Source organism: Castor canadensis, chromosome 13 (assembly GCF_047511655.1).
Source record: "Castor canadensis chromosome 13, mCasCan1.hap1v2, whole genome shotgun sequence".
Classification (NCBI taxonomy): Eukaryota; Metazoa; Chordata; class Mammalia; order Rodentia; family Castoridae; genus Castor; species Castor canadensis.
In genome coordinates, this window is record NC_133398.1 from 50,880,619 (window position 1) to 50,903,346 (window position 22,728).

The following is a 22,728-nucleotide window of genomic DNA, read 5'->3' on the forward strand; positions in this document are numbered from 1 at the left end:
CCCATACCGATCAGTCTCCAACTTTTGCTAACACTTTGCATTTCTCAGGGGAAATTCACTGCCCTTCTTTCATTTTCATAACATGCAGACTCACATTGATTTTCATTTTGCCCCCAAACAACTGTGGAGTTTTGCTTTCTAGAAAAGTTGAAATGAGAAAAAATTCTAATATCTTAGCTGATGTGGTGGTTCATGCCTGTAATTCCACCATTCCAGGAGGCTGAGGCAGAAGGATCATAAGTTTTAGGCCACCCTGGGCTACATAGGCAGACCCTATCTCAAAACAAAATAAAACAAATCTTATGTCTTATAAATTATATAGAAAATAGTGCAGCTCTTTGCCTTTCTTATTCAATTAACCTTAACATAAAGTAGAATGTAATACAGAGGCAGCAAGGTTCACCTTGGCCAATATACCAGTATGTAAAAGAGAAGTTATAAAAATTCTTTAGTTATTGCTGTTTAGATCTAAAATAAAAAATTATGAATAAACAAGGAAATAAAATTTACTACTGTTTAGCATATTAGGCTGGGACTCCTGCCCTGCATTGTCAGAGTGGATTATAAATAAGCAGAGCAAACAAATAGAACTGAAGGTCATTAGCTTCTGTAACATTAGCTTCTAATGAAAGACAATATCATCAATAAATCCCATGTCCCAAAATCAGAAAATGTGAGAAACATAAGAGCTCAATAATTTACAAATTGGAGAAAAAGGACTACATTTAAAAATTATTTGCTTGCTGAAGGTAAAATGGCTTTTATTGGGAAAGACCTTTAACTACATAGACAATAAAAATTTGCTATCAACATCTCAGGGCTGCTAACACTTTTGATACCTGCAGACATATGTCAGGAGAGCAGATGGTCATTACTAAAAGCCAGGATCCTTCAGGCAAGCATACAATTGATGTTCCATCAGTTCTCCAACCTCTTCTACCATGACACTCCTCTGCTAAATGGAACATGACCCTCCTAGATGAACTCAGGACTAGGCTCCATCAGCAGTTGGAAGAAATGAGGACCTTCTTGGTATGGGTGATTGGAGAGCAAGAATCTGTTCTGGCAAACAGGGATCTTATGTGGGCTTAAAGAACTACTTCCAGGAAATCCATTTCTGCCAGGAAGGGAAGAAACACAGTGACTGTGCCTTAGAAATGGTCAGAGTGAGATCATGAGAATCTTCTCTTCTTCATCAAAGTTGCAAGAAAAGTTTAGAAGTAATGATGGTGACCCTGGGTCATCTTGAAATGAGTTTCCCTGACTGATTGGCTGTATCACACTTGTACATGTGTCCTTGGTCACTAAATAAGATGTTACTTATGTTTTAGTCAGAGTTTATTAAATCAGTGGTGACAGATGTGATATTTATTTGCATTTTATTCTTTCATCTAACCATATTCATATTATTTTATTTTTCATACAACAGATGTTTCTTTTATGTAATATGAAAATTGTAAAACACATTCACTGTTCCAGTTTACTAAATATTGTGTCTTGTTATTTATTATAAAACTAGGTTTTGTTGTTTCTAAAATCAAAATCTAAATGCCAGTTTTCTGAACCAAACTGAAAAATGGATAGTAATATTTTCCCTCATTCATTTACTCCATTCACATCATAAATATAAAGTATCAATCTGGCAGATCTTGGAAGCACTGTCAAGAAATACAGAAGAATAAAACACAGTTCCTTCTCTGCTGAAACTTTCAGGCTTACAAAGAAAGAAAAACACTGAAAGGCCACTTACATGAACTATTACACAGAGAAGTAAGGAATCATTAAGTACAAATGATGCAAGACAGGAAAATAATACTAGATGTCCTCTCTAAATTATCAGAACACAAAAGATCAGAAATATGATCTAGAATGTACAGCAAATGGCATGGGCAGGAGGTATCAAGTTATGATTTTTCATTGCATATCTCAAGGCATGGAAATGGATATGGTTATCCACAAATAGAGGGACAAGAGATGAGGACTTACACTTTGTCCTGTAGATCCTCAACATTTAAAGGAGAGTCAGAGAAGGCAGTCTGCAAGTGGCACTGAGGTAGAGATGCCAGTGCAGTGAGAAGGAGAAACAGGGAAGTGTTTCTCCTTCCCAGTGGAGAAATGCATGGAAGGAAGGTGGTGGTATCTTCAGGGGTGGTAAGATCTAAATTGTTCCAGTTTACCTGAGAACAGATGACAGTGGTGTCTTCAGCAGAATCTGTTATAGTGGAAACAATGGAGTAGAAACTGTTTGGGAGTAGAATGAAAAGGAAACATAAAAGGTGAAGTTAGAACACTGTGCACTGAAAATTATTTGGAAGCTTGTTTGTTGAGAAGAATGAATTCTCCTGGAGAAGAATGTGGCTTAATACCACCTGCAATTTGTTTTCATGCTTTTGCAATGTTTTCAACGAATCATGCTCAACAAGCAGGTGACATAGTAGTTTATCAGGGTTCTACTTAATACCACTTTGTAATAATCTTCCATGATAATTATTTCCTTAACAATTTCACTTACTTTTCAATCAAACATTAAGATTTCTTTGTGTAATTTAACTTATTAATGTCTTTATATTGGATATTTACACATTTATGATTTTGTAATGTCTAATCATTGACATACATATTTTCTGAAAATTATAAACATGTTGCCTTGATAGATGATGGGCTTTTTAAAAAAAACTTTACCTGTGTACAAAGGACTAGACTGTTCCTTTTTTATTTGAATTATGGAATGTCAAGGTAAGGGAATCAATCTTTTCCATAATCATATACCTCTTTTGACCTGAAATATATTCAGTACCCTCTCTTGTAAATTTGTGTTTACATTATATTCTTATCCTTGATAAATTACTCCACAGGCTTCATCAGAGTCTGGAATAACTAAGACTGAGTTGCAAGGAAAAACTATTTTGTCCTTATTTGGGGATAGTGGTCCACATGTATTTCCAAGGAATCATCCACTATTTCCAGAAAAACAATGAGTTAACAACAGCTCCCAAGCCAGCAAGGTTTCAGAGGAGAAAGTGAAGTGCCCTTTTCCCTCATTAGGAATCCTCAAAGAAAAGTCAGTAAGTAAGGAAGAAAGAGACAGTCGTGACTCTCTCAAAGCAATTACATCATTTCCTAAGTCCAAAAAAGAAATCTCAACTCAGATTTTTGCACTAACAGAAAAATATCTGAAATCAAAATCATGAGATTATTTTTAAGTATGTTGTAATGATGCATTATGAGTTTGCAAAGTTTTAGAGAATAGAACATTGTTTGCTTTTTTAAATAATGTTTTGATTTATAATTCTATTTGTTTTAATTCTTAAGAGGTATTTGCAATTTAAAAATTTTGAAAGTTAGTTTTTATAGGAAAAATTCTTTATGACATTAAGTTTGAAGATATTTGTCAGATATTTGCAACAGATTTAGAAATCACCAGTAATTGGATTGTAATGCACATTTGTCTTTCCTGCATATACAAACTCAATGCAGGGACTCATAATCAGATGATTTCTTAGGTTAGGCCACCTCCAAATAATCTTTCAAGTACCTGGCACATCTACTTTTTGGCTTGCCATCTTCAACATGTAACTACAAAAGTGACTGTGGTACTTGAGACTATTCTTCTCAGTGGCAAAGGAGGAGAGAGCAATATGGTGAGTTACATGGGAGTGTATTTAGAGGCCAAGAGTGTAAAGGAAAAAATCACTGTCATCCATATTAAAATGGCCTGAATTTAATCTAATATGATACCTAGGTAAAGATGGTGAGGTAGGAAGTCTATTTGTGTGACTGACAGGAAGAAAGGACAAGTTCTTTGAATGAAAGCATTCTTCATTTTTTACCTATTTATAATGATGTTTAAGGAAGAAAATTAACCTTTTTTGCTGCAGACACACTGCTAAAAATATTCCATCCCAAAGTCTAAGTCCACAATTCAAATTCAAGTAAGATGTCATTTATTAAAGTTCACTGCATCATTGACTACTTTAAGGAAGAACTTAAGTTGGTGCCCAAATGCATAAAGTTAAAAATGGCCAAGAAGATGGGAATAATGTCTTTGACATTATAAATTTCAAGTTGTGTCTTATGATTATCCATTGGGCAAAATGATGAAATCCCTCTACATTACTACTTCCCTTCTTTCATTTTTGTCACATTCAGGCATTATATTGTTATCTTTGTCCTCAGTCATTGCAATACAAAAAGTGACAACTTTTGCTTTCTATGAATGTGAACATGAGAAAGAAAGCTGTATGCTGTATTGCCTGCTATACAGGAAAACTGTACACTCCATTAGCTTATTATCTATATTCAATTATTATCATTAGTTCACAGTTTTCTTTCCTTTTGCAATATTTGCCTAGAGCTTGAATCTTTTTGAGAAATTTGAACTCTAATGCAAAAAATTTTCTTTAAACATCAAAGAAATATTTTCTCAGTCTTGCATTCTTATTGGGGATGCTGTACCTCCCAATTAGTTTGAGGTATATGAACAAATCTTAGCTATTGCAAAGCTTAGTGGCTCTCCAAATTTGAACTCTAATAAAAATCTTTTTATTAGTGTTTATTTCTGTTTTGGGGTTTCCTTTTGTATCCTTAGAGAAGTATTGACATTGAATTCATGGAAGATGCAGAAAAAATATATGTAACATCTCAGCTACAAATCTATAGATAATATGTGACTGTGACTGATAGGACTGATGGATGAAGTCCTTCTCTTCATTACATGATTGATCACAGAATTGGTCTGCCATTTGCTATATTGTAAGCATTGTTTATGTTTGAACTTCAGTGTTTCCAAATGTGCTATGAGAGTTAAACACAAAATATTGTATTTTTTAATTTAGTAAAGGTATTCAACACATTAATAATTACATCAATTGATTTTGATATTTTCTAGGAGCTGGTGAACTTAAAAATTATTTTCTCATGTGAAGCAAAATTAAATGTTTTTATACTAAGAACAGAAGGTAGAATACTTTTATATTAAATATTTTGTGAGTTTTGAAAGATTTATGGATTTCTTTACAAATTTTAAATTATATAATAATGTAATTTATTCATTTACCTAAGTACACACATGCATTAAAAGTTACTGAATTACAAGTAAACTATAATTTATAAAAATCACAATTTCTAAGTAAATTAATTCCACTTAAAACAAAAATATATTAGCCAATGCAAGGATATTCAGAACACATGCTAATAAAAATGAAATAAAGGCTATGAAGAAATTTTAAAAATTAAGAGTGTAATGTACTTATATTTTATCAACACTAGAAAAAATATTTTATTTTATTATTTATTTATTTATTTATTTATTGAGGTGCTGGGGTTTGAACTCATTTTTTGTGATTTTTTTTATGTGTGTAAGATAGGGTCTTGAGAATTATTTGCCTTGGCTGGCTTCTAACTGAGATTGTCCTTATCACTGCCTCCTGAGGCACTAGGATTATATGCATGAGCTACCAGTGCCCAGCTACTTATTTTACTAATTTTTTGTCACCTAATTGCTGATTACTTGTGAAATACAGAGAGTGACTTTTTTCTTATTTTATACTATATTTGAAGATGTTCTAGGTATTACATTACTAGTGGAAATGAGAAATAATATTTTATATAATATCCTTTATACTGAGAATGCTTTAAGGCACTTTACAAAGTAAACATTTGTAGTGAATAAAAAAAGTATGTTAATAAAGCCAAATTAAATATTGATGGCTTTTAAATTTAACTTTCAACTTAAAATTTTTGTTGTCATTTTAAATATTTGCACTTTCCTTTTCATGTATAGAGGAAAGTATAGCTAGTGTACATAGTTTTCCATTTATCTGTGTTATTGAATTGTAATAAGGATTTCTACTAGGAAAAAAATATCTAAAAGACTCTGGCAGCATAAGGAGGGAGTGCAATGATGAAAGTAAAGTGATTGAGAACTGCTCATTTAAAACCAAGTAGTGAAAGCATAAAGGAAAGCAAGAAGAGAAGCAGAAAGTGAGGACAGAGCATTCAGAAAATGGAACCTCAAATGTTCCCTACTTAAGTCAAATGCACATGAAGGTCTTCAGAGACCAAGAGGCAAAGGTCCAGGATCACCCACCTCAGTCAGGCCAGCAGCATCTGCAACATTTCCAATGGCCTTGTCCTTTGCTTTACTGGTGGTCCTCGTTCTTAGCTACAGGTCAACCTTCTCTCTGGGCTGTGATCTGCCTCAGACTCATAGCCTGGGTAGCAGGAGGTCCTTGATACTCCTGGGACACATGAGGAGAATCTCTCCTTTCTCCTGCATGAAGGACAGAAATGACTTCGGATTCCCCCAGGAGGACTTTGATAGAAACCAGATCCAGAAGACTCAAGCCATCTCTGTCCTCCATGAGATGACCCAGCAGATCTACAACCTCTTCAGCACAAAAGACTCCTCTGCTGCTTGGGAGAAGACCCTTTTGCACAAATTCTGCTCTGACCTCTCTCAGCAGATGAAAGACCTGGAAGCCTGTCTGACACAGGAAGGAAGGGAGGAAGAGCCTCCCATGATGCATGAGGACTCCACCCTGGCTGTGAGGAAGTACTTCCACAGGATTACTCTCTACCTGGAAGAGAAGAAGTACAGCCCTTGTGCCTGGGAGATTGTCAGAGCAGAAATCATGAGATCCATCTTGTCATCAGCAAACTTTGAGGAAAGATTAAGGAGTGAGGAATGAGACCTAGTCCAACATATAAATGACTCTCAGTGACTAATACACTGCATCATCAACCTGTTCTGCCACTGCAAAGACTCATTTCTGTTACATTTGTAACATGACTTCCATAAGTATGTCAGATGTTTAAAGGAGTATTAGGAACATGTGTTCAACTCGCAGGACACTTTTTCCTTTCACCCATGCAGATATATCTATCCATCTATTTAATTATTTATTTAACTATTTATAAAATTTAAATTGTTTTATACATGTATTATGTGTACCTTTACATTGTGGTGAATACAATATGCTTTTGTATATAGTTAATTTCTTATTTTGCTTAGTTCATTGAAGTTTTGTTATAGACATTTCTCACTTGTGTTTATTCTTTAAACAAAATTTCTAAGACATTATGGAACTTTATTTTTTTTTTTTAGTACTCAGGTTTGAACTCATGGCAACACGTTGAGCCACTCTACCAACCCTTGTTGTGTTGGGTGTTTTCAAGATAGGGTCTCACAAACCATTTGCCTGGGTTGGCTTCAAACCACAATCATCCTGATCTCTGCCTCCTGAGTAGCTAGGACTATAGGCATGAGCCACCAGTGCCCAGCAGAACTTATTTTAAAAAAGGAAAAGTAGGGTTGGGCTTGGGGCTCCAGAGATAGAGCACCTGCTTTGCAAGTGGGAAGCTCTTGAGTTTAAAACCCAGGAAAAAAAAAAGAAAGGTAGATTGTAATTACTTTCCAAATAAGAAATGACAAGTACCTTTTATTCCTAAAGAAATGGTGACAAGTAGTTCAAGCCCCAGAACCACTAGAACAAAAAATAGATAAATAAAATAAAATGAAAGAATTACAGACATACCAAGAAGTATAATTAACCATTAAGTAGCTTCAAACTGAATTATTCTCATATTTGCAAACAGATTCTGTTGCAATTACATGTTTTGTAAAGGGTAAACAGAGAATAGGTGTTGTTTCCCTTGTTCAAAGATTAGAAAAATTAGGTTTAAACAAGGTAAGTACTATAGAAGGAATACAGTTTGTAGAAACTCCTGGTTCTTAAACCTGAGTGTATATTAGTCCTACCTGGAATGATAGCTTAAAAAAACAACTAAATAAAAATGACTGACTCTGGGATAGAGGCATGGCTCAAGTGGCAGAGCATCCGCCTAGGGAGCAGGAGGTCCTGAGATCAATCCCCAGAATTTTTGCCAGAAAAAAAAATACACATTATCAAGCAAATCCAAGGCCCTGAGTCCAAATTCCAGTCCCACCAGGGGACAGGTAACAGTATAATTACATAAATAAACTTGCTTAGAAGAACCAGGGGATTCAGAGAAGGTGTGGACCAAACCCGCCCCCTACTTATGAAAATAGATGGCAGTGGCAACACATGGTAGAATTAATCAACAGAAATCATTTTTGAATAGTTGGAAATAAGAGAAGTTATTGATACTAAAATGAAGCAAACAGAATGGATTACATACAGAATGGGCTATTTTTTCTATGTATAATTTTCACTCTGCAATATGTTTTTTTTCTGAATAGATTTTGAGGAAATGTTATGCTAAAATTATGTAAATATATTCAACATTTTTTAAAATCACACCATATTTACTTTCAGCAATAACTTATCATCTTCTGAAATAATACTACTTTGAATATCATTCAAGTTTTACTAATTTGTTGTGCAGATATAGAAATTTAATACAAACCTATATCCTCATACCTCACTGCTGATGATATAAGGAGCCCTGGAATTATTGGATATAAGAAGTCAATTTAAATTATCTTCACACTGTCATATTACAAAAACTTCCAAATACATTTCATTCTCAGGTACAGATAAATCTGATAAGAATTCTTTCACATTATCCCTTGTAATATTTCTGGTTTGCTAATTATTACAATTTCATTTGGTTCCAGAAATAATCAAGATACCATGGACATAAAAGCTGATACATTTTCTTTACAAAATGAAAGTACAAAGCTGATCAGTGTATATCTTACCCAATGCTCAAAAAAAGTCAAAACCAGACAAAAATATATGAATCATGGAAATATAAAAACCTGGTGAGGATTGTGCAATTCCACACCAAGTAGAGGGATATTTAATAATTTAAACAACATAATTTAATAATTATAACCAAAATTCACAACACAAAACCTAACAAGTATTTGTAACTCAGAATAAAGAGTTCTACATTGAAATTCCATTCTCCTTGGACATATGTGTTATGTGGAGCAAACCATTCCATCTTTCCAAATCTCAGTTTTCTCATAAATTAAATGGATTCAAAATATTTATTCAGTTGTCAATAGTAAATGAAAACATGCATTTTTGAGCACTTAGCATAGTATCCTTCATAGAATAATATTCAAACTATGGTAGGCCTTTTTCCAATTTTTCTTCACTGTGTAGAAGACTTATCATTTGTCTTCCTCTAAAATTCTAAGGGACTATTTCCAACTTCTCAGTGAGTGGCCTCCAAAAGAGTTGGTCTAAGAAAGGATAATTCTTTCTTCAATTGTAGACATGCTGAAAATTTATCACTCTTCATTTAAAGGAGTGTCCTATATATATTCAGTCAAGAAAAGGAGTCTGCTATAAACATCTGGAAATGGAAATAAACATCTGGGTGGAAATACAGAAGACCTATGATGTCAGAGAGAATGACCTTTGTCATTCTCCTCCTTCACCTTACCACCTATTCACTTGGAGCTTCCTTCTGTTCTATTGTGCAGAAGTTAAATTAAATGTCTGCATTTCATAGAATATTTACTGTAGAGCTTTCCTTAATTTCTATTTCATGTGATTTAATAATGGCCAACCTACCAGGAACAAAAAGCAGGATCCCGTGTGTGCACACTAAGGAAAACTGAAGAGCTTTGCTGGTGGTCACCTGTGTCAAAGGCAGCAAGCAACCAAGACTCAGGATCAATACAGAAATCTCTTCACGCTTCAAAGATATTTTTTATAGTCATAATGGTTATGATTACCATATAATATAGTAACTGTTTTCTTATATTTTCATAAAGATACATATCAGAATTGTGAACTCTCCCAAAACTATCTTAGCAGCCACCTGCAAAACATGGCAGTTAAAGAGTAAAAAGGAATTCTTGGAAGAGTCCTGAAGAAGACTGAAGCATAGTCTCCCTTCACATGGAAGTTTAATTTTGTATTCCAGGAAATGGGAGCCTGCAGAAATACCTGGAAGAGACATTAGTCTCCTTTCTGAAGTAAAATGTAGTGTTTCCTTGCTGATTCTGATGTCTCACATGATTTCCCCTTTCTCTCTATTTTTCTGAATCATGCTCTTTGATACTGGAATCACAATATGCTTCTTCCCTTTGCTGTACAAGTCAATTCAGTGCTCTCTTCATCCACTCCCCATTAACCTGCCCTGTGTATTCAGACAGCTGTTTTCTCTTCCCCTGTGGGTTTTACCCACCAATTTCCTGTTAAGACTACAATCCACTGATTAAAAGTGAAACTTGAGTGAAAGTTTTTGTTTTATCAGAAACTCCTATCTAACAGATATTTTTTTCTTCCAATGAGTATTTTTGGAAACGAGGAAATTTTTCCGTTACAATGATGTAATTGTTGCTGCAGTCAAAAGGAAATAGAAAACAGGATCCATTTTACTCAGAAACTGAAAGATTCATGTAAGTGGATAGCCACCTACTGACCATGACAAAGGAAGATAGTGTCCAGTCTGGAGGGTGGTTTCATTCTGTTTGTAGAGAAGCCTGACTCCTTTCCATTGACAGTCATTTTACTTTTCTCGGAGTTGAGAAAACAAGCTCTTTCCTAGTGTCAACTGACCTCAGGACTGGAATGAACCTGTTTCGTTGGTTTTTGTACAGTATAGGAAAAACAGTTGGGCAGGGGCCATGGTTCAAGTGATAGAGTGATAGCCTGGTATGTAGGAGGTCCTAGATTCCATCTGTAGTGTCAAAACCAAAATACAAAAAAGAGGAAGAGAGAAAAGAAAGAAGGGATATGATTTTCTACTTCAGTCAGGTCGTATCCTCTAAAGACAGCTCTGTGGGAAGAGAAATGGTCAGGTGTGTCGATGAACTCCACCCTGCTCTGCTCCAGCCTACCTGTGCACCTGTGAAGCAAATGCTTTGGAGCCATGATCTGGAAAACAGGCAGAACTTTCAGCTATTCATCAGCTTAAAAAAACCCTCTTAGAAATGCCCAAATGACAAACAGATTTCAAATTTCCTTGGAAAAGATAGACTATCATCTAAACCCAAAAGGCAGAAACCACCTGCTTCTACCAGCAGTTGCTCCTACAGATCTTCAACCTGTTCAAGTCACAGGACAACTGTGCTGCTTGGGATCTGATCATCCTTGATAATCTATTCTCCAGGCTTGGTCAGAATTGGAAACAACTGAAGCCTGAAAATGAAGAAAATCCATTTTGTTGGTATTTTAGAGTTGCTTTCTAGAACTATTTCCAAGGAATCATCCATTCTCTGCAGGAAAAAGAATACAGAGACTGTGCCTGGGAGGTTGTCAGGGAGGAAATTGAAGCATCATTTTCCCTCATCAGCAATCCTCAAAGTAAAGTTAGAAGGAGACAATAAAAATATACTCATGGGTCACACTAAGCAATCTCATTGTTGCTCCCTAAGTCCCCACACCAAGAAATCTCAAATATTTTCCCCAGCTGAAAAATATCTGAGAGCAAAATCAGAAGATTGTTTTTAACATATGCTTTACATTATGCATTATGAGGTTACTAAAAGTGTGTAGGAGAACATGATTTATATTCCTAAATAGATAATGTTATAACAACTTATTCACTCATTTAAAATCTTGAGGTTCCAACTTTCAAATTGAATTTTTTTTTTCATTTTTCTTTTATTATTCATATGTGCATACAAGGCTTGGTTCATTTCTCCCCCCTGCCCCCACCCCCTCCCTTACCACCCACTCCACCCCCTCCCGCTCCCCCCCTCAATACCCAGCAGAAACTATTTTGCCCTTATCTCTAATTTTGTTGTAGAGAGAGTATAAGCAATAATAGGAAGGAACAAGGGGTTTTGCTGGTTGAGATAAGGATAGCTATACAGGGCATTGACTCACATTGATTTCCTGTGCGTGGGTGTTACCTTCTAGGTTAATTCTTTTTGATCTAACCTTTTCTCTAGTTCCTGGTCCCCTTTTCCTATTGGCCTCAGTTGCTTTAAGGTATCTGCTTTAGTTTCTCTGCGTTAAGGGCAACAAATGCTAGCTAGTTTTTTAGGTGTCTTACCTATCCTCACCCCTCCCTTGTGTGCTCTCGCTTTTATCATGTGCTCATAGTCCAATACCCTTGTTGTGTTTGCCCTTGATCTAATGTCCACATATGAGGGAGAACATACGATTTTTGGTCTTTTGAGCCAGGCTAACCTCACTCAGAATGATGTTCTCCAATTCCATCCATTTACCAGCGAATGATAACATTTCGTTCTTCTTCATGGCTGCATAAAATTCCATTGTGTATAGATACCACATTTTCTTAATCCATTCGTCAGTGCTGGGACATCTTGGCTGTTTCCATAACTTGGCTATTGTGAATAGTGCCGCAATAAACATGGATGAGCAGGTGCCTCTGGAGTAACAGTCTTTTGGGTATATCCCCAAGAGTGGTATTGCTGGATCAAATGGTAGATCGATGTCCATCTTTTTAAGTAGCCTCCAAATTTTTTTCCAGAGTGGTTGTACTAGTCTACATTCCCACCAACAGTGTAAAAGGGTTCCTTTTTCCCCGCATCCTCGCCAACACCTGTTGTTGGTGGTGTTGCTGATGATGGCTATTCTAACAGGGGTGAGGTGGAATCTTAGTGTGGTTTTAATTTGCATTTCCTTTATTGCTAGAGATGGTGAGCATTTTTTCATGTGTTTTCTGGCCATTTGAATTTCTTCTTTTGAGAAAGTTCTGTTTAGTTCACATGCCCATTTCTTTATTGGTTCATTAGTTTTGGGAGAATTTAGTTTTTTAAGTTCCCTGTATATTCTGGTTATCAGTCCTTTGTCTGATGTATAATTGGCAAATATTTTCTCCCACTCTGTGGGTGTTCTCTTCAGTTTAGAGACCATTTCTTTTGATGAACAGCAGCTTTTTAGTTTTATGAGGTCCCATTTATCTATGCTATCTCTTAGTTGCTGTGCTGCTGGGGTTTCATTGAGAAAGTTTTTACCTATACCTACTAACTCCAGAGTATTTCCTACTCTTTCTTGTATCAACTTAAGAGTTTGGGGTCTGATATTAAGATCCTTGATCCATTTTGAGTTAATCTTGGTATAGGGTGATATACATGGATCTAGTTTCAGTTTTTTGCAGACTGCTAACCAGTTTTCCCAGCAGTTTTTGTTGAAGAGGCTGCTATTTCTCCATCGTATATTTTTAGCTCCTTTGTCAAAGATAAGTTGCTCATAGTTGTGTGGCTTCATATCTGGGTCCTCTATTCTGTTCCACTGGTCTTCATGTCTGTTTTTGTGCCAGTACCATGCTGTTTTTATTGTTATTGCTTTGTAATATAGTTTGAAGTCAGGTATTGTGATACCTCCTGCATTGTTCTTTTGACTGAGTATTGCCTTGGCTATTTGTGGCCTCTTGTGTTTCCATATAAATTTAACGGATTTTTCAATCTCTTTAATGAATGTCATTGGAATTTTGATGGGAATTGCATTAAACATGTAGATTACTTTTGGGAGTATAGACATTTTTACTGTGTTGATTCTACCAATCCATGAGCATGGGAGATCTCTCCACTTTCTATAGTCTTCCTCAATCTCTTTCTTCAGAAGTGTATAGTTTTCCTTGTAGAGGTCTTTCACATCTTTTGTTAGGTTTACACCTAGGTATTTGATTTTTTTTGAGGCTATTGTAAATGGAATTGTTTTCATACATTCTTTTTCCGTTTGCTCATTGTTAGTGTATAGAAATGCTAATGATTTTTCTATGTTGATTTTATATCCTGCTACTTTGCTATAGCTATTGATGATGTCTAGAAGCTTCTGAGTAGAGTTTTTTGGGTCTTTAAGGTATAGGATCATGTCGTCTGCAAATAGGGATATTTTGACAGTTTCTTTACCTATTTGTATTCCTTTTATTCCTTCTTCTTGCCTAATTGCTCTGGCTAGGAATTCCAGTACTATGTTGAATAGGAGTGGAGATAGTGGGCATCCTTGTCTGGTTCCTGATTTTAGAGGGAACGGTTTTAATTTTTCTCCGTTAAGTATAATGCTGGCTGTAGGTTTGTCATATATAGCTTTTATAATGTTGAGGAACTTTCCTTCTATTCCTAGTTTTCTTAGAGCTTTTATCATGAAATGATGTTGGATCTTATCAAAGGCTTTTTCTGCGTCTATTGAGATGATCAAGTGGTTTTTGTCTTTGCTTCTGTTAATGTGGTTTATTACGTTTATTGATTTTTGTATGTTGAACCACCCCTGCATCCCTGGGATGAAGCCTACCTGGTCGTGGTGGATAATCTTTTTGATGTGTTGCTGAATTCGGTTTGCCATTATTTTGTTGAGGATTTTTGCATCAATGTTCATTAAGGAGATTGGCCTATAGTTCTCCTTTTTGGAGGTGTCTTTGCCTGGTTTTGGGATAAGTGTAATACTGGCTTCATAAAATGTGTTTGGCAGTTTTCCTTCCCTTTCTATTTCATGGAACAGTTTAAGGAGGGTTGGTATCAGTTCTTCTTTAAAGGTCTGATAGAATTCAGCAGAGAATCCATCAGGTCCTGGACTTTTCTTTTTGGGGAGACTCTTGATTGCTGCTTCAATTTCATTTTGTGTTATAGGTCTATTCAGGTGATTAATTTCCGCTTGGTTCAGTTTTGGATGATCATATGTATCTAGAAATCTGTCCATTTCTTTTAGATTTTCAAATTTATTTGAATATAGGTTCTCAAAGTAGTCTCTGATGATTTCCTGGATTTCCATGGTGTTTGTTGTTATCTCCCCTTTTGCATTCCTGATTCTACTAATTTGGGTTTTTTCTCTCCTCATTTTAGTCAGGTTTGCCAGGGGTCTATCGATCTTGTTTATTTTTTCAAAGAACCAACTTTTTGTTTCATTAATTCTTTGTATGGTTTTTTTGGTTTCTATTTCGTTGATTTCAGCTCTTATTTTTATTATTTCTCTCCTTCTATTTGTTTTGGGATTTGCTTGTTCTTGTTTTTCTAGGAGTTTGAGATGTATCATTAGGTCATTGATTTGGGATCTTTCAATCTTTTTAATATATGCACTCATGGCTATAAACTTTCCTCTCAAGACTGCCTTAGCTGTGTCCCATAGGTTCCGGTAGGTTGTGTTTTCATTTTCATTGACTTCTAGGAACTTTTTAATTTCCTCTTTTATTGCATCGATGATCCATTCTTCATTAAGTAATGAGTTATTTAGTTTCCAGCTGTTTGCATGTTTTTTGTCTTTACTTTTGTTGTTGAGTTCTACTTTTACTGCATTGTGGTCAGATAGTATGCACGGTATTATTTCTATTTTCTTATATTTGCTGAGGCTTGCTTTGTGCCCTAGGATATGATCTATTTTGGAGAAGGTTCCATGGGCTGCTGAGAAGAATGTATATTGTGTAGAGGTTGGATGAAATGTTCTATAGACATCTACTAGGTCCACTTGATCTATTGCATATTTTAGATCTTGGATTTCTTTATTGAGTTTTTGTTTGGATGACCTATCTATTGATGATAATGGAGTGTTAAAGTCTCCCACAACCACTGTGTTGGCGTTTATATATGCTTTTAGGTCTTTTAGGGTATGTTTGATGAAATTGGGTGCGTTGACATTGGGTGTGTACAGATTGATGATTATTATTTCCTTTTGGTCTATTTCCCCTTTTATTAGTATGGAATGTCCTTCTTTATCTCATTTGATCAATGTAGGTTTGAAGTCTACTTTGTCAGAGATAAGTATTGCTATTCCTGCTTGTTTTCGGGGGCCATTAGCTTGGTAAATCTTCTTCCAGCCTTTCATCCTAAGCATATGCTTATTTCTGTCGGTGAGATGAGTCTCCTGTAAGCAACAAATTGTTGGATCTTCTTTTTTAATCCATTTTGTCAAACGGTGTCTTTTGATGGGTGAATTAAGTCCATTGACATTAAGTGTTAGTACTGATAGGTATGTGGTGATTCCTGCCATTTAGTTATCTTAGTTGTTTGAAGGTTTGATTGTGTGTACCTAACTTGATGTTACTCTCTACTGTCTTGCTTTTTCTTATCCTGTGGTTTGGTGCTGCCTGCCTTTTCATGGTTGAGTTGGGTGTCACTTTCTGTGTGCAGGATCCCTTGCAGAATCTTTTGTAATGGTGGCTTTGTGGTCACATATTGTTTTAGTTTCTGCTTATCATGGAAGACTTTTATTGCTCCATCTATTTTGAATGATAGCTTTGCTGGGTAGAGTATCCTGGGGTTGAAGTTATTTTCATTCAGTGCCCGGAAGATCTCACCCCACGCTCTTCTTGCTTTTAATGTTTCTGTTGAGAAGTCTGCTGTGATTTTGATGGGTTTACCTTTGTATGTTACTTGTTTTTTCTCTCTTGCAGCCTTCAATATTCTTTCCTTAGTTTCTGAACTTGTTGTTTTAATGATGATATGTCGTGGAGTAGTTCTATTTTGATCTGGTCTGTTTGGTGTCCTGGAGGCCTCTTGCATTTGTATGGGAATATCTTTCTCTAGATTTGGGAAATTTTCCATTATTATTTTGTTGAATATATTACGCATTCCCTTCGCTTGCACCTCTTCTCCTTCTTCGATGCCCATGATTCTCAAGTTTGGTCTTTTGATGGAGTCGGTGAGTTCTTGCATTTTCTTTTCACAGGTCTTGAGTTGTTTAATTAATAGTTCTTCGGTTTTTCCTTTAATTACCATTTCATCTTCAAGTTCTGAGATTCTGTCTTCTGTTTGTTCTATTCTGCTGGATTGGCTTTCCGTTTTGTTTTGCAGTTCTGTTTCATTCTTTTTTCTGAGGTTTTCCATATCCTGGCTGTTTTCTTCTTTATTGTTGTCTATTTTTGTCCTGAGTTCATTTATCCATTTATTCATTGTGTTCTCTCTTTCACTTTGGTGTTTATACAGTGCTTCTATGGTTTCCTTTATTTCTTCTTTTGCTTTTTCAAATTCTCTATTTTTATTGTCTTGGAATTTCTTGAGTGTCTCCTGTACATTTTGGTTGACCCTATCCAGTATCATCTCTATAAAATTCTCATTGAGTACTTGTAGTATGTCTTCTTTTAAATTATTCTTGTAGGCTTCATTGGGTCCTTTGGCATAGTTTATCTTCATTTTGTTGGAGTCTGGCTCTGAGTTTCTGTTCTCTTCATTCCCCTCTGGTTCCTGTACTAATTTTTTGCTGTGGGGAAACTGGTTTCCTTGTTTTTTCTGTCTTCCTGTCATTGTCCTTGGTGTTGTTACTGTCCCTGTACTGTGTGTAATTAAATATTTTCTAGCTTGTAATAATAACAATGGTAATATTGAGAACGGAAGAGTGAGCTGAGATGGAAAGCAAGAAGTTAAAGAAAAGGGGAAAACAAATATACAGACAAGAGGGAGAAAGCAGAACAAGGTATCAGACAAGAGAGTTTCAAAGGTATAAACAGGGAGTGTTAGTGTACTAATCGACAGTAAGCTGGTCCGCGTCTTCCCAAGCCGTATGGGCGCTGGCCACTGGCGGCCCGGGGGCCTCCTCGGTTCTCCGTTTAACGTGAAGTGGAGATTCTCTGCGCCGGCTGGAGATGTGGAGGAGTCAAAGTTATGGCTTTTCTCGGTGATTATGCCTGTAAAGTGTGTCTCCAGCGTCTCTCCAAGATTTCACTGTAGGAGGCTCGCTTTCTGCTTCCTACCTCTAGCCGCCATCTTGGAATTCCTCCTCAAATTGAATTTTTATAGGAAAGATTCTTCAAGGTATTATTTATTAAAGACACTTGCCAGTGCAATTGATGCTAGTTTCTGTAACACATAAACAAAATTTTTTTTCATCAATTAGATCATAATACAAATTTATCTTTCCTTTATAAAGAGGCTCAGTGTAGGAATTTCAGATCAGATGACTGCTTGGTTGGGTGTCCTCAGTGGAGGCCAACAATGCTTCAAGCTCCTGAGGACCACCTATTTTGGGGGTTTGCCATGTTCAACATATAACTGCAAATCTGACTGTGATGCATGAGCACATTCTACTTCTACCAAAGCTGTGAAAATGTGATAAATCACATAGAATTGAATTTAGGTACCATGAAGATATAGGACAAGAGTCACTTCCACCATATTAAATTTATCTGAATTTATTCTCATATAATATCCAGGTGCAAAACAGTGGGAAAGGATTTCCATATGAGTGTCTTATGTAGAGAGATGGCAAAATTTTTAATGAGAACACTCTCCATTTTTACACTATTTGCATTAATACTATCTTAGAAGGAAAAATTGCCTTTTGTGCATCCCACACTTATTTTAAAAATCCTAGGCCAAAGTCTTGTTCCATGATTTAAACTAAGGGATGATGTCCTTCATTAATGTTCACAGAATCATTGACTCTTTGAAAGAAGCACTTAAGTTGGTTCCCAAGACATAGGATGAAGTTCAAAACAGCCAAGAGTATAGGGAAGACAGACTTGAAACACGTGCCAGTGTTCAAATTGTGTCTTTATTACCTGATGAGGGGTAGAGTATGATCAGGTAACTCCTTACTGGACCTTGAGGATCATCACAACATAGAGAGTGAGTATTCCAATGATAACCAGACCCTTCTTTCTCATGCTCATATCTGAGACAATAAAAATAGAAACTTTGAAAAATCAAATAGCTAGTCTTTTTTTAAATACTCTGCACAATCTTCAATTACAAGTTTAGGGAAGAATGATGAGGATGTAAGTATATTTAGGTCATCATCATCTAAAATATATTCTGTATGTATTGAAGTTACTTTTGCTATCATTATTAAAATGATGACTCTAGAAATATTGACTGGGTTCTTAAAATGATAGGATCTGGGCTAAAATGCTTAGGAAACAATGGTGGATACGATGTTTTATCTGCTCAAATATATTTTGCAAATTCCTGGAGAAGTATTCTAAAGAGAAAATAAGTCAGGTCATGAAAGGCTTTATCTTTGGTGGTTAGAGGTGTGACTACAGCCATATACAACAAAGAATACAAACCATTGCAGGCTAAAACATTGGACCAAGGACTATTAACAAGTATGCACAAAGAGTTTTATAAACACATTCAAGGTTACAAATGTACATACTGATAAAGACAAATCCCATAAGATATTAGATGAGTAAAACAGTGAATTTAGTGATTATGTAACATATGTGGCATAAGCAATGGGGTTTTTAGTGAAGAAGAGGACAAGGAGTTGAAGAGGAAGACTGTCATTACTTAGGACACTGCTGGAAACAACTGATCAGCCTTGAATCATCTCTGTTTCTTATGGCCAGAAATATCCTGGAGAGTATGGAAGAGCTGAGGATTTTGAGTAAGATTCTGTAGGTGCCAACTGTGGCCCCACAGTTCATTAGCTCTGAGTGCTTTCATTTCTCTTTTTAAATGGTCATAGTAGTAGGCCTCCTGTCCTTTACTGACTGATGTTCTCAGTGATTCAGTGTGGCTGGGCACATGATAGGGGTGCAAGAGATATTAAAAAATGTAGTGATCTTCACAGGGTAAAATGAGAATTGATTGGATAAGTGCCAAGAACACTGACTGATGATAAAGACTCTAAAACTTAAATTCATTCTTGTTAGGAATACTATATTTTTATTTAACTCTGTTTAACTCTAACGTATCCTTTGAAATTATCATTTTCTTTACTTCTTGTCAGACATGGCAAGAAGAATATTACTTCTGAATTAATTTATGCACCAGCTGAGAAGTTGTTACAATTAACACTTGTACATTATCCAGAGCAAATATATACCCTCACAAATTTGCCTTTCTTGTGTATAAACTCATGTTTGGTTGTTGGATCTTCTTTGACTCATTGTGAAGACTGGATTCAGAAAAACTGAAAATAATCCGTGGACTCAGGAATGATTACTTTTCATTGAGACCATGTCTCTTTGTTATCTTTCTCTACATTCCTTCAGCCATATTACCTTTATATCATCATTTAACCTTCATCTTGCTGATTTGAATGTATCCAATTTATATTACATCACTAATTTTCCCAGTGGAATATTGCTTTGTTTCTTTCATTTTTCATGACACTTAGGCATATTTTTTATTCCTTTCATTTCTAGTTACTGGGATGCAAAATGTGACTTTTTTTTTGCAGAACTTCAGCTTGAACTCAGGGCCCACACCTTGAGCCACTCCACCATCACTTCTTGTTTTATGTTGCATATTTTTGAAAGAGGGTCTCATGAACTATTTGCCTAAGCTGGCTTTGAACCACCATCCTCCTTATCTCTTCCTCCTGCGTAGCCTGGATTATAGGTATGAGCCACCAGCACCCAGAAACAATTTTTGTTTCCTAAGAAAAAGGAAATGAGAAAGAAGGATATCTACTATATTGTATTCTATACAGGACAATTGTACCATCCATTTGTTTCAGTATATTTATACCACATTGTTGACATTAGGACAAAAAGTTTTCTTTTATTTAATAAGAATTAACTATACTTAAAATCACTAAGGATTTTTTGGAAAATGAATTCTGATGCAATTTTTTTTAAAAAATCAAAGTGATGTTTTACCAATCTTGTGTTCTCATTGGGTGTGATATAGCTCAGTTGTAGGAAAAAAAGTAGTTGGTAAGAGAGAAAAACATCTCATATGTCTCAATGGTTTTTGCCTCTGCAAAACTCGACTATAACAACAGTTTATTCCTTAGCATTTACATTCATTTCTTGGGTTTCCCTGAGTATCCCTGAGTATCATTGATACTGAATTCATGAAAGACACACAAATTGTATACAAGATCAGTGCTACAAACCTTAAAAAATAGATGACAGCAATTGGGGGACATTCTCTCCATGACATGCTTGATCTCTAACTGTAGGAATATTCAACTCTTATTTGCTATCTTGGGTGTGTTCTTGATCTTAAGTGCTTCAGAATGTTCCTGCTATGGGAACTGAAGACAAATTGAGTGCATTATTTATTTAATTATACCAGGGTTTTTCAACACATCAGTAAATATGTCAACTTCTAAAACAAAGATAAGTTAACTATGAAGACTATTTAGCAGCTAGTGAAGGTAAAAATACTTTCTTGCATGAAACAAAATTAAAAGTTACTTATAATAAAAATAAATGTTAAGAAAATAAGAGATGGCATAAACCATGTATATACATAAGAATAAATGAATAAACAATTTTAAAAAATTTTCAAAAAAAAAATATTTTTAAAGAAAATAATTTATATTTTCAATTATTTTAGCACTATTGAAAGATACTTAAAGATTTGCTTAAAGTGGCATTTTACATTTTAAAAATTTATATACTGGAATATGCAATGTGATTCATTACAATTATGTAACTATATTTAGTCAATAAATAATTTATAAGAAAATAAATCCTAATTTATAAGTAAATAAAAAAAACAAAAGTACTTTTGTAAACTCAAATTGAATATATGGCATCTAAATTTAATTTTCAGCTTAGAATTTTTAGTCATTACTAACCCTAAACTTAATTAAAAACTAAGCTCTTCAATTTCTTTTTAATGTATAAAGTAAAAATATAAGTACAGAACTCCTGTTTATTTCTTTAGATATGTGCTATTAAATTTTAATGCAGGGGTCAAATAAGAAAATTACCTAACAAGGTTCTGATGGCATGCGGAGGGAGGGCAATGATAAAAGCAAAATGGTTGAAATCTCACCCCAAACCTAATTAATGAAAGCACAAAGGAAAGCAAAAAGAAAAGTGGAAAGTAAGGGCAGGGCATTCAGAAAATAGAACTTCCAAAGTTTCCTATTTAAGTCAAATGAGCACATCAGGTCTTCAGAGAACATAGAGACAAAAGTCCAGGGTCACCCACCTCACAGGCCAGCAGCATCTGCAACATCCACAATGGCCTTGCCCTTTGCTTTACTAATGGCCCTGGTGGTGCTCAGCTGCAGGTCAGAGTGTTCCCTGGATTGTGACTTGCCTCATAAGCATCCTGGATAGCAGGTGGGCCTTGAAACTCCTGGGACAAATGAGGAGAATCTCTCCTTTCTCCTGCATGAAGGACAGAAATGACTTTGGATTCCCCCAGAAGGAGTTTGATGGAAAATAGGACCAGAAGGTTCAAGTCAACTCTGTCCTCCATGAGATGACCCAGCAGATCTACAACCTCTTCAGCACAAGGGACTCCTCTGCTGCTTCAGAAAGACATTTCTGCACAAATTCTGCAGTGGCCTCTCTCTGCAGCTGACAGACCTGGAAACCTGTCTGACACAGGAGGTGGGGGAGGGAGAGCCTCCCCTGATGCATGAGGATTACACAGTGGCTGTGAGGAAATACTTCCAAATGATAGCTTTTTACCTGAAAGGGAAGAAATACAGCTCTTGTGCCTGGGAAGTTGTCAGACAGAAATCATGAGACCCTTCTCTTTATCAGCAAACTTGTAATAAAGATTAAGGAATGAGGAATGAGACTGGCTTCAACATGGAAATGACTCTCAGCGATTAATACACTGTATCTAACTTCTACAATTCTGCATTTCAAAGACTAAATTTATGTGGTAATTATGACATCAATTCAATGAATTTGTCAGATGTTTTCAAGTATATTAAGCAACTCTTCTTCAACTTTACTTACAGATCTCCACATACATGTGTTTATTTACCTGGTCCAATATTTATTCATTTAACTAGTTGTAATATTTAAATTATTTTTGACATTATAATAGTATTTGCACTTTTACATTGTGGTTAATATAACAAAATGCATTCTTTATAAATAGTCCATTTATTTTTTTTGCTTTGCTCATTAAATTTTTACTACAGAAGCTACTTGTGTTTATTCTTTAAAAAGAAATTCTAAGCCTTATTGCACAACCTTATAAAAAAGTGGAAGGTGGAATTTCTTTATCCATCATTATTA

At 35.5% G+C, this 22,728-nt stretch overlaps 1 protein-coding gene and 1 pseudogene across 1 annotated transcript; both read left to right on the top strand.

Annotated features, from left to right (window-relative positions):
• Nucleotides 1-6,122: 6,122 nt before the first annotated feature.
• LOC109688729 (interferon alpha-21-like) lies at nucleotides 6,123-6,689 on the top strand. Its single transcript, XM_020167277.1, has one exon. It carries the CDS (start codon nucleotides 6,123-6,125, stop codon nucleotides 6,687-6,689), a length of 567 nt encoding a protein of 188 aa, XP_020022866.1.
• Nucleotides 6,690-21,711: 15,022 nt separating this feature from the next.
• Nucleotides 21,712-22,253, top strand: LOC141415644 (interferon alpha-2-like; annotated as a pseudogene).
• The last annotated feature ends 475 nt before the right edge of the window (nucleotides 22,254-22,728 follow it).

Bases quoted from the DNA above. Each gene is read 5' to 3' on its own strand.
- LOC109688729 (XM_020167277.1), top strand. From the start codon at position 6,123: ATGGCCTTGTCCTTTGCTTTACTGGTGGTCCTCGTTCTTAGCTACAGG.